This window comes from Hypomesus nipponensis, chromosome 5, assembly GCF_054491055.1.
Source record: "Hypomesus nipponensis isolate SF chromosome 5, ASM5449105v1, whole genome shotgun sequence".
In the NCBI taxonomy this organism is placed as follows: Eukaryota; Metazoa; Chordata; class Actinopteri; order Osmeriformes; family Osmeridae; genus Hypomesus; species Hypomesus nipponensis.
The window spans coordinates 2,788,871-2,801,343 of record NC_140365.1 but is presented as its reverse complement, the minus strand read 5'-3'; the positions used below and the strand labels follow the sequence as shown (position 1 = coordinate 2,801,343).

At 43.4% G+C, this 12,473-nt stretch overlaps 3 protein-coding genes across 4 annotated transcripts in view; all 3 read right to left on the bottom strand.

Annotated features, from left to right (window-relative positions):
- LOC146287775 (protocadherin alpha-C2-like) overlaps positions 1–9,001 on the bottom strand; it is a 33,420-nt gene extending 24,419 nt beyond the window's left edge. Inside the window, exon 1 of one of the 2 annotated variants that reach the window (XM_084697969.1) lies at positions 6,536–9,001. In XM_084697969.1, the coding sequence (XP_084554095.1) occupies positions 6,536–8,884 (2,349 nt within the window). In that variant the 5' untranslated portion in view covers positions 8,885–9,001. Of the gene's footprint in view, positions 1–445; positions 2,668–6,535 lie in introns of those variants that run through there. The other variant, XM_084697970.1, reaches the window with a different exon arrangement.
- On the bottom strand, positions 3,808–6,186 carry LOC146287776 (protocadherin alpha-8-like). The gene has a single exon (XM_084698673.1). The coding sequence runs from the start codon at positions 6,184–6,186 to the stop codon at positions 3,808–3,810; it is 2,379 nt and encodes a 792-aa protein (XP_084554799.1).
- On the bottom strand, positions 8,988–12,087 carry LOC146287774 (protocadherin alpha-8-like). Its single transcript, XM_084698708.1, has 2 exons — positions 9,666–12,087; positions 8,988–9,017 (listed from the first exon to the last, which is right to left on the bottom strand). Exons 1-2 carry the CDS (start codon positions 12,033–12,035, stop codon positions 8,988–8,990), a joined length of 2,400 nt encoding a protein of 799 aa, XP_084554834.1. The 5' UTR covers positions 12,036–12,087.
- Positions 12,088–12,473: the final 386 nt, after the last annotated feature.

Here is a 12,473-nt window from a genome sequence, read left to right as displayed (position 1 = left end):
CATACATCCTGTACGTCGCAAACATTACCCCAAAAACAAATCAAAGTCCCTTTATTTTAAATGTATTTTTTCACCTTTATTTGACCAGGCAAGTCTTCAATGAAATCGTATTTGCAAGCCCAGCCTGGTATAGATAATATATGTCAGCAGGACCAAAATACAATGACACAGAGCCCGAGGCCCTGTCCTCAGAGCAGATGCAGGCGGAGCTGCTGGTGTGTGACGAGCAGAATAAAGATCATCAGCAGCATCACAAGCTCCAGTGACCCTCACACCCGCCTCACTTCCTGTTCACCCTCCCCGTGGAGTGACCCTGTAACACACATCAGCTCCCAGGCAACAGCTGAGCTCATTTCAGAGGGTTAATTTAACACTTATTGAACTGGCATGGAAAACGAACACTCGATAGACTCGATAAATCTGATAGCAGCTGAAATACTCTCACCTTCTCGCAGGTGGGCAGAGTTTGAGTCCTACTGAAAGTGTCTCCTCCATTGATACTGATCAGCTCCCCGTCACCAGGTGGAAACGACGTGGGGAAAACTACCACGTCACTCTTCATTGTGTCTGAGCTAAAACACACGTCATACTGCTGAGTAGATTTGGAGTAAGACCAGCTCCCGTCAGGGTGGGTGGTTATCATTGGGGCGCTGTACCTGCTGAAACTGCCGTCTGTCTTGTGGCACTTTACCGCTATTAAACTGATGAGGCTCAGTAGAAATATCACTGATACTGAGGCTATGGAGATGAGCAGATACAGGTTTAGATCTGAGAAACTCTCCTCCTTTACTGGTAGCTGTCTGAAAGTTGTCTGCATGTCACCTCTACTTTCAACCACCACAACATCAATAGACACAGTGGCAGACAGGGAAGGGTCTCCATTGTCAGACACCACTATGACCAGCGGGTGAGTTTTTAAGTCATTGTCGCTCATGCGTCTCTTAGTCCTGATCTCTCCATTGCTGCTTCCAATTCTGAACAGATTCGGCCCCTTTGGTTCAGCGATGTGATAAGAGAGCAGCGCATTGTAACCAGAGTCTGCGTCTACAGCCCTGATCTTGGCCACAAAGTAGCCCGCTTCAGCAGAGTAGGGAATGTTCTCAGAGTTGACAGAGCCTTGGTCAGAATAGGGCGGGAGAATAACAGGAGTGTTGTCATTCTCATCCTGGATAAAGACGTTCACAGTCACGTTGCTGCTCAGAGGAGGAACACCACCGTCTGTGGCCTGAACTTGGAACTGGAATCGTTTCATCTCCTCGTAGTTATACGACTGCAGACTGTGTATCTCGCCCGTTATAGAGTTGACGTTTATTAAATGAATGCTACTATCACCCTTCGTGTTGTCCAAAATTGAATACGAGACTTGAGCGTTTTCTAAAGAATCAGGATCATTAGCGGAGGCCGTATACATCAGCGCTCCGTGAGGGGAATTTTCTTTGACATAAACGTTAAGAACTTTCTCTGTAAATTGCGGAGCGTTATCATTTACATCTGCAATAAGAATATTTGTGACGGCAGTGGAAGATAGAGGTGGGCTCCCTTCATCTGTTGCCAGGATAGTAACATTATACTGGGACGCATATTCTCTGTCCAAAGCTCCATTGACAACAATAGAATAGTGATTCTTATAAGAAGTTTGAAGCTTGAAGGGTGATGCGCCGATCAGTCTACAGCTAACCTTGCCATTGTTGCCTCCATCTTTATCTGAGACAGTCACGAGTGCGATGGCAGTGCCGGTTCGAACGTCTTCCTTCACCACAGATAACAGTGAGGTAACACTAATTTCTGGCACGTTATCATTAACATCAACAACCTCCACGAGCACCTTACAATGTGAGCCCATAGGAGACTGGCCTTTATCACGTGCCTCGACCCTGATCTCATAAAACGATGTTTCCTCAAAATCTAAGACACCCTTTATTGTGATGTCTCCAGATTCTGGGTGAATATCAAATGTGTCTAAATTCTTTTCTTGTCCCTGTCTGCTAAATAAATACAAAACCTCACCGTTGGCACCCGCATCTACATCGGTTGCGTTGAGTTTTAGAATGCTAGTTCCTTGAACGGCATTTTCATGAACACGGACTTTATAAAGAGGACTGCTAAAAACTGGGCTGTTATCATTGTTATCAAGGACATTAATCACAATCTCAGAGGTTCCTGTTTGGGTGGGTTTACCCCCATCTATAGCAGTCAGTACAAGCTGAATCACAGCCTGTTTCTCTCGGTCTAAAGGTTTCTGTAGCACCAACTCAGCGGACACACTCTGCTCTCCTCCGCTCTGCACATCCAGAGAGAAGTGTTCATTTGGACTCAGCTTGTAGGTTTTCACACCATTTATTCCAACATCAGTATCCACTGCGTTCATCAACGAGAACCTAGCTCCAGTAACAACGGACTCAGATATGTCAAATGGCTGTTCTTTAACGGGGAAAGCGGGTGGGTTGTCGTTAATATCAAGAACCGTTATGTCCACTCGATGAAGACTTAAGGGATGGTTGACAATGGCCTGTAGTTGTAAAGAGCACACGGGCGTGTTGGGGCAAAGCTCCTCCCGATCAATTCTCTCGCTCACATACAACATCCCTGTTTTCAAATCCACGTCAAAGAAACTGTTCGTCGACGCATGAACGAGTTGAAACATTCGTGACACCATGTCCTGTACACTTAAACTCAAATCCTTTGCCAAATTCCCAACCACCGTTCCTGTGTTCACCTCTTCGGAAATGGAGTACGTAATTTGTTCGCAGGCAGCACGCCCGTTGAAACATAACAGAACCAGGTTAAAATAAATCCATGCGAAATCAAAAGACGTCACGGTAGCCATCGTCGTGCTCTTTGCTATCAAGCAAAATAAAAAATATGATCAAAGAAGAACCGATGTTACAATCTAGCTGTATCTGCAAACAGTTATCTTGGAACTATCCGGCTTCTAGTCCTTTCAAGATGCATCTGAGCTTGCAAGATGATATCCTGTAAAAAGCGGACAACATTTACGTACTAATGTTTGAAAGCAAATGCATGGTCTGCAGTGACACCGTGTGGGTTGGTGTGGCCATGAAAGAAAACATAACACAGTAGCTAGTATATTATCTGGATGTCAATGAAAATCAACAAATGTAGTTGGCATTCGGAAGAAAAAAAACATTTAAAAACGTGAACTCAAAGTAAATTTTACTATAAGACTGTTTTTCAGGCATTTATTTAAAATAAAATATACAATTATTCATTAATGTCTGCAAGATATCTACATTGTTTGTGGGTTTTTCAATTTAAACAGTAGAAAGTTCTAGGAGGATCCAACTGACTAAGTAACGGCAGTATTAGAACCATTTCGACCGTTAACCTTCATGAGGCTTTAGAAGTATTGGGTTGTGTTCCGTTCCGTTCTACCGATTATAGGCTACCAGAGGGTACATTTCCAGCAATTAATCAAAATTAAAAACAAACAAATAAATAAATCAAAGTTTAGTTTTGTAAAGAGTCTTTACGTGTGGTACTAGATGGAAAAATAATAAAACTAACACCACTGTCAGATAAACGGCGACTCAGCCATGAATGAGCTTCGTATAGCCAATTGCCTTAAAAGTGTGTCCGGCGCTGTCCGAGGTGCTGAAAAAGATTTTGTTTTCGTGACCTTTTGCTACACACAGCAACAGCATTCGCCAGCCCACATTCAGTGGTTGCGTTTTCAAGTACAAACCTATATTCAACCTTAGAAGAGTCAATCGTGGAGCAATTTAAACCATACTATATGTCCCAACAAATACAAATAAAGTACGATGATTCACGCACCATATTGGCGATTTATGAGAGAGTTTTTGAAAAGTATCTCACCTTCTCGCAGGTGGGCAGAGTTTGAGTCCTACTGAAAGTGTCTCCTCCATTGATACTGATCAGTTCCCCATCACCAGGTGGAAACGACGTGGGGAAAACGACTACGTCACTCTTCATTGTGTCTGAGCTAAAACACACGTCATACTGCTGAGTAGATTTGGAGTAAGACCAGCTTCCGTCAGGGTGAGTGGTTATCATTGGGGCGCTGTACCTGCTGAAACTGCCGTCTGTCTTGTGGCATTTGACCACTATTAAACTGATGAGGCTCAGTAGAAATATCACTGATACTGAGGCTATGGAGATGAGCAGATACAGGTTTAGATCTGAGAAACTCTCCTCCTTTACTGGTAGCTGTCTGAAAGTTGTCTGCATGTCAGCTGTACTTTCAACCACCACAACATCAATAGACATAGTGGCAGACAGGGAAGGGTCTCCATTGTCAGACACCACTATGACCAGCGGGTGAGTTTTTAAGTCATTGTCACTCATGCGTCTCTTAGTCCTGATCTCTCCATTGCTGCTTCCAATTCTGAACAGATTCGGCCCCTTTGGTTCAGAGATGTGATAAGAGAGCAGCGCATTGTAACCAGAGTCTGCGTCTACAGCCCTGATCTTGGCCACAAAGTAGCCCGCTTCAGCAGCGTAGGGGATGTTTTCAGAGTTGACAGAGCCTTGGTCAGAATAGGGCGGAAGAATAACAGGAGTGTTGTCATTCTCATCCAGGATAAAAACGTTCACAGTCACGTTGCTGCTCAGAGGAGGAACACCCCCGTCCGTGGCCTGAACTTGGAACTGGAATCGTTTAATCTCCTCATAGTTAAACGACTGCAGACTGTATATTTCGCCCGTCAAATCATTAATGTTGATTAGTGATGAAGCCATAGCACTACCTTTCAGAGAATATGATATATGCGCGTTGTCGTATTCATCCGCATCGTGCGCATTTACAATAACTACCAGGTTTCCAACTGGACTATTTTCTTTTAAATACACGTTGACAATGGGCTCTGGGAAGCGGGGTGGGTTGTCGTTCACATCAGAAATGTGCACAGTAACAACACTGGTGCTAGAGAGAGGGGGGGTTCCCTCATCTACGGCTGTGATGGTGATGTTGTACTTGGGGTGACGCTCTCTATCTAAAGGTCCGTCCACTACCAGAGAGTACTGGTTTTTATAAGACGACTGCAGTTTAAACGGGACTGTTCCGCTGATGTGGCCGTTCACAACTCCATTTTTACCGCCATCTTTGTCAGACAGCATTACTAACGCTACCGCTGCACCTGATTCAGAATCCTCTCTAACTGTGCTCATCAGTGACGTCACTGATATCTGTGGCGCATTGTCATTCATGTCGATGACTTCTACTAAAACTTTGCACTGAGTGGTTTTTGGAGGTTGGCCTTGATCTGCAGCCTGAACACGCAATTCCACACCAACATTTTCTTCATAGTCCAGATTACCTGTTACTAATATTTCCCCAGAATGACGGTCAATAGAGAAGAGTTCATAATCTTTTGCATTGCCGTGCCGAACAAACGAGTAAACAATTTTACTATTAATGCCTTCATCTGTATCTGTTGCAGAGAGAGATAGTATGTTTGATCCAATTTTAGTATTCTCTTTAACTTTAACTTTGTACAACGATTTGCTAAAAACTGGTTTATTATCATTAATATCCAGTACATTCACTAAGATCTGTAGAGTACCGGTTCTGGGAGGTTTCCCTCCGTCTACAGCAGTCAGTACGAGCTGAATCACAGCCTGTTTCTCTCGGTCTAAAGGTTTCTGTAGCACCAACTCAGCGGACACACTCTGCTCTCCTCCGCTCTGCACATCCAGAGAGAAGTGTTCATTTGGACTCAGCTTGTAGGTCTTGATTGAGTTACTGCCCACATCCGCGTCCTTAGCCACCGGAAGAAAAAAACGTTCCCCGGAAATAGCATTTTCCGTTATATTTAGTGTTAGTGATCTAGCCGAGAACAAAGGTGCGTTGTCATTTATATCGAGGATGTTAATTTCAATGCGAAAGATGCTCGTGGGATTGTGCGCAATTGCCTGTACACTCAGAGAGCATTTCTCACTGGTCCCACAAAGCTCCTCTCGGTCGATTCTCTCATTCACGAACAAAACACCGGACTTCAGATTCACATCAAAATACTTCTTGCTCGATTCAGATACAACCTGGAACATACGAGGTTCCAGTTCCTGAATATTAAGATTGAGATCTTTAGCTATATTTCCAACAGCGGTTCCCTTGTTCACCTCCTCTAAGACGGAGTAAGAAATCTGAACGGATGATACCTCCCATAAACAAAGCAGAAGGAACAAAATCCACACGGAAACATCCATCGTTATCCAAGGAAAATCAGGTAAACCTTATGTAGAATATACAAGACAAGAAAACACGGGTTTTATCATATAATCTCCCAAAGAGTCTTCATGTGTTCCTACAGAAGACTAACTCGATCTTCGTTTCAATACATTCCGTCTGACAATAACCTCAACAGCAAATTCTAGAGAAGAAGGAGGAGTTCCCGTTAAGAGATTGTTAAAATATTACCACGGTCTCCAGCGACACCACGTGTTTGTTCTTGTTTATTAGCGAAGCAACGTTGCGAGTCTATGAAATAAAGCAAGTTTACCTAGTATGCAGTATCTATACAAGGTCACAGTTATGCTGGGTATTGGTCGTGCTTACCTTTTCGCAGGTGGGCAGAGTTTGAGTCCTACTGAAAGTGTCTCCTCCATTGATACTGATCAGCTCCCCGTCACCAGGTGGAAACGACGTAGGGAAAACTACCACGTCACTCTTCATTGTGTCTGAGCTAAAACACACGTCATACTGCTGAGTAGATTTGGAGTAAGACCAGCTCCCGTCAGGGTGGGTGGTTATCATTGGGGCGCTGTACCTGCTGAAACTAACGTCTGTCTTGTGGCATTTGACCGCTATTAAACTGATGAGGCTCAGTAGAAATATCACTGATACTGAGGCTATGGAGATGAGCAGATACAGGTTTAGATCTGAGAAACTCTCCTCCTTTACTGGTAGCTGTCTGAAAGTAGTCTGCATGTCACCTGTACTTTCAACCACCACAACATCAATAGACACAGTGGCAGACAGGGAAGGGTCTCCATTGTCAGACACCACTATGACCAGCGGGTGAGTTTTTAAGTCATTGTCACTCATGCGTCTCTTAGTCCTGATCTCTCCATTGCTGCTTCCAATTCTGAACAGATTCGGCCCCTTTGGTTCAGAGATGTGATAAGAGAGCAGCGCATTGTAACCAGAGTCTGCGTCTACAGCCCTGATCTTGGCCACAAAGTAGCCCGCTTCAGCAGAGTAGGGAATGTTCTCAGAGTTGACAGAGCCTTGGTCAGAATAGGGCGGGAGAATAATAGGAGTGTTGTCATTCTCATCCAGGATAAAAACGTTTACAGTCACGTTGCTGCTCAGAGGAGGAACACCACCGTCTGTGGCCTGCACTTGGAACTGGAATCGTTGAATTTCTTCATAGTTAAACGACTGCAGACTTTGTATTTTGCCGGTCAAATCATTAATGTTCATAAATGATGAAGCCATAGCATTACCTTTCAGAGAATATGATATATACGCGTTGTCGTTTTCATCCGCATCATGCGCATTTACGCTAACTACCATGTCTCCAACTGGACTATTTTCTTTTAAATACACGTTGACAATGGGCTCTGGGAAGCGGGGTGGGTTGTCGTTCACATCAGAAATGTGCACAGTAACAACACTGGTGCTAGAGAGAGGGGGGGTTCCCTCATCTACGGCTGTGATGGTGATGTTGTACTGGGGGTGACGCTCTCTATCTAAAGGTCCGTCCACTACCAGAGAGTACTGGTTTTTATAAGCCGACTGCAGTTTAAAGGGAACAGTTCCACTGATGTGGCCGTTCACAACTCCATTTTTACCGCCATCTTTATCAGAGAGTCTTATCAATGCAACCGCTGCACCTGATTCAGAATCTTCTCTAACTGTGCTCATAAGTGACATAATTGATATTTGAGGCGCATTATCATTTATATCAATTATTTCTACCAAAACTTTGCAGTGTGTGGTTTTCGGAGGATGGCCTTGATCGGCTGCCTGCACGCGCAGCTCAACACCAACATTTTCTTCATAGTCCAGGTCACCTATTACTGATATTTCCCCGGAGTTAGGATCAATAGAGAACAGGTCGTATTCTTTTGCATTTTCATGTCCAACAAACGAGTACATAATTTTACTATTCACACCTTCGTCTAAATCTGTTGCAGTTAGAGATATTATTTTGGTACCCATCTTGCTATTCTCTGCAACTTTCACTTTGTAAAGAGGTTTGCTAAAAACCGGGTTATTGTCATTGTTATCCAACACATTCACTATGATCTGTAGAGTACCGGATCTGGGAGGTTTTCCTCCGTCTACAGCAGTCAGTACGAGCTGAATCACAGCCTGTTTCTCTCGGTCTAAAGGTTTCTGTAGCACCAACTCAGCAGACACACTCTGCTCTCCTCCGCTCTGCACATCCAGAGAGAAGTGTTCATTTGGACTCAGCTTGTAGGTCTTGATTGAGTTACTGCCCGCATCTGCGTCCTTAGCCAACGGCAAAAGAAAACGTTCTCCTGAAACTGTGTTTTCATTTATATTTAACGTTAGTGAATTAACAGAGAAAGAAGGCACGTTGTCATTTATATCGATTATAGTTATTTCAACACGAAAGATGTTCATTGGATTGTGCGCCACAGCCTGTACACTCAGAGAGCATTTCTCACTGGTCCCACAAATATCCTCTCGGTCGATTCTCTCATTCACGAACAAAACACCGGACTTCAGATTCACATCAAAATACTTCTTGCTCGATTCAGATACAACCTGAAACATACGAGACTCCAGTTCCTGAATATTAAGATTGAGATCTTTAGCGATATTTCCAACAGCGGTTCCCTTGTTCACCTCCTCTGAGACGGAGTAAGAAATCTGACCGGATGATACCTCCCATAAACAAAGCAGAGGGAACAGAATCCTCACGGAAACATCCATCGTTATCCAAGGAAAATTAGGTAAACCTTATATAAAATATACAATACACTGGTTTTTTCATACAATCTCCCAAAGAGTCCACATGCATGTTCCAAGAGAGTCCTTACTCGATCTTCGTTTTAATACAGCCCGTCTGACAATAACCTCAACAGCAAAAATCTAGAGAAGAAGGAGGAGTTCCCGTTAAGAGATTATTAAAATATTACCGCGGTCTCCAGCGACACCACGTGTTAGTTCTTGTTTATTAGCGAAAGAACGTTGCGAGTCGCTGTCCATATGGTTCTGAACTGCCATCGCTAGTCTGGAGTAAATCTACAGACTGCTCAAACCCAAAACATACCAGAGTAAAGCTTTTCTAATATTGAATAGCATTTCAACTGTGGTGAATGATATCAAAATAGTGGAATCAGAATTAAAAACTAAATTGTCACATCAGATAATTCCTAAATGAACTCCTGACGTTTCAATGCTGCTTTTGATTCAACATTTTTTTTATGAGGCCATTCAACCCGAAGCAAAAACAGAAGGGTACAGAGCAAACCGTGAAAATATAATACTAGCCTAAATGAGTACAACATTCTCATCACACACCGAGTGAGGAGGCATGTGATCCTTCACCCTCAAAAGGAATCTTTTTTGAATGCGCAAAACCGAAACTGAAGACGTCATGTCATCAAATTTAAACCAGTTATGTAAAAATAGTGATGGAAAAAAAGCACGATTAACTTGTATGCAGTATCAATACAAGGTTACAGTTATGCTGGGGACTGATTGTGCTTACCTTCTCACAAGTGGGCAGAGTTTGAGTCCTACTGAAAGTGTCTCCTCCATTGATACTGATCAGCTCCCCGTCACCAGGTGGAAACGACGTGGGAAAAACGACTACGTCACTCTTCATTGTGTCTGAGCTAAAACACACGTCATACTGCTGAGTAGATTTGGAGTAAGACCAGCTCCCGTCAGGGTGGGTGGTTATCATTGGGGCGCTGTACCTGCTGAAACTTCCGTCTGTCTTGTTACACTTTACCGCTATTAAACTGATGAGGCTCAGTAGAAATATCACTGATACTGAGGCTACGGAGATGAGCAGATACAAGTTTAGATCTGAGAAACTCTCCTCCTTTACTGGTAGCTGTCTGAAAGTTGTCTGCATGTCACCTGTACTTTCAACCACCACAACATCAATAGACACAGTGGCAGACAGGGAAGGGTCTCCATTGTCAGACACCACTATGACCAGCGGGTGAGTTTTTAAGTCATTGTCACTCATGCGTCTCTTAGTTCTGATCTCTCCATTGCTGTTTCCAATTCTGAACAGATTCGGCCCCTTTGGTTCAGAGATGTGATAAGAGAGCAGCGCATTGTAACCAGAGTCTGCGTCTACAGCCCTGATCTTGGCCACAAAGTATCCCGCTTCAGCAGAGTAGGGAATGTTCTCAGAGTTGACAGAGCCTTGGTCAGAATAGGGCGGAAGAATAACAGGAGTGTTATCATTCTCATCCAGGATAAAAAAGTTCACAGTCACGTTGTTGCTCAGAGGCGGAACACCGCCGTCTGTGGCCTGAACTTGGAACTGAAATCGTTTAATCTCTTCATAGTTAAACGACTGCAAGGTGTATATTTCTCCAGTTAAAGAGTTCAGATTAAAAAAGGTGGACATACGAGCATCACCTGTGTTGCCTAATAAAGCATATGTCAGTTGAGAATTTGCACCGTCATCAGGATCATTCGCAGTCACACTTCCAACGCTGTCACCTACTGGACTGTTCTCTTTCAAATATACGTTGACTACCGGCTCTGTAAAGCGAGGTGCGTTGTCATTCACGTCAGACACGTGAACAGTGATTACACTGCTGGTGGAGAGAGGAGGCAATCCTTCGTCTGTGGCTTTTATTGTTATATTATACAACGAGATACTTTCTCTGTCAAGAGGCCCATCGACAACCAAAGAATAATAATTCTTATAAGACGACCGTAATTTAAATGGAGTAGATCCTACAATCTTTGCCGCCACTTGACCATTTTTACCACTATCTTTGTCACGCATATTTATTGAAGCTACAACTGTTCCTTTCTTAGCCTCTTCCTTCACAGCGCCTGGGAGAGATGTCAGTATTATCTCTGGTGCGTTGTCGTTTACGTCCAGTATTTCAATTAGTACTTTAGAGTGCGTACTTCTAGGTGGAACACCCTTATCTTTTGCTTGTACGCGGATTTCAAACGCTGAGTTCTCCTCGTGGTCTAGATCCATTTTGACCGTGATTTCACCTGTGTGTTTGTCAATCGCAAACACGTCTTTCAAGCTGCCTTGACCGGTGAATGAATATTCTATCTCGCTATTTGCCCCTGCGTCTTCATCCGTTGCGTTCAATGTGAGAACTGACATCCCAATAGCAGCGTTTTCTGCCACGAGAACTTTATAAAGAGTCTTACTGAAAGTTGGAGCGTTGTCATTCACATCTATCAAATTAATTACTATCTGTAACGTCCCTGATCTGGGAGGTTTTCCTCCGTCTACAGCCGTAAGAATAAGCCTGATTTCAGCTTGTTTTTCTCGGTCTAAAGGTTTCTGAAGTACCAACTCAGCGGACACACTCTGCTCTCCTCCGCTTTGGACATCCAGAGAGAAGTGTTCATTGGAATTTAGTTTATAGGCTTTGACTGCGCTGCTGCCAACGTCTGCATCACTTGCGAAAGGTAAAGGGAATCGATCACCAGTAAAAGCAGATTCAGAAATATTTATCATATAAGTAAGCTCTCCAAATGATGGTGCGTTGTCATTTACGTCTACAATGTTGATTTCTAAACGATGGATTTGCACAGGATTATTAAACACCACCTCCACATCGACAGAACATTTGACCGAATGCTGGCACAGGGTCTCTCTGTCAATTCTTTCATTTACAAAAATGGCACCCGTCTTTGTGTCAAAGTCAAAATACTTCCTTTTGGAATCGGTTATAATTTGAACTTCCCTCGATTCCAGTTCCTGTATATTTACATGTAGATCTTTGGCGATGTTTCCAACAAACGTTCCTCTATCCACCTCCTCGGAAACAGAATACAACAACTGTCCGGAGGAAAATCCACATGAACAAAGCAACAGACACCATATCCAAAACAACACCGGACTTCTTCGCTCGACAGCCATCGCTTCACAGGCACGCGCAAATCAAAATAATACAATGGACTTCAACTGAAAACAGATAGAGGAATAGTCCCATTCGACTAAAAGATATCTCTGTACTCCTCATTCGGTATCGGAACACTCCTTGTTTCTCCCCTCGCAAAGACAAATCGAATCGTATTACACCATAAAAGAAGGAGGAGCTCAGCTGTCTGTCAGAAATAATAACTTTCACGGTCAACAGCGACATCCTGTGTTTATTCATAAATGGGTGAGCAATAAACCGAGAGCGTTGGTTCTCCTGGTATCATATCCGTATTCGTTTTTATGAAACGGATACATTTAATTCGGGATAATACTGTATATAGTCCATGTAAAAGAAAATAATGAATACTACAAATTCTGTGTAGCCTGTACATGTTGGAGGCTCTTGCAAATCAAGATTGGATATGCGTAATTACG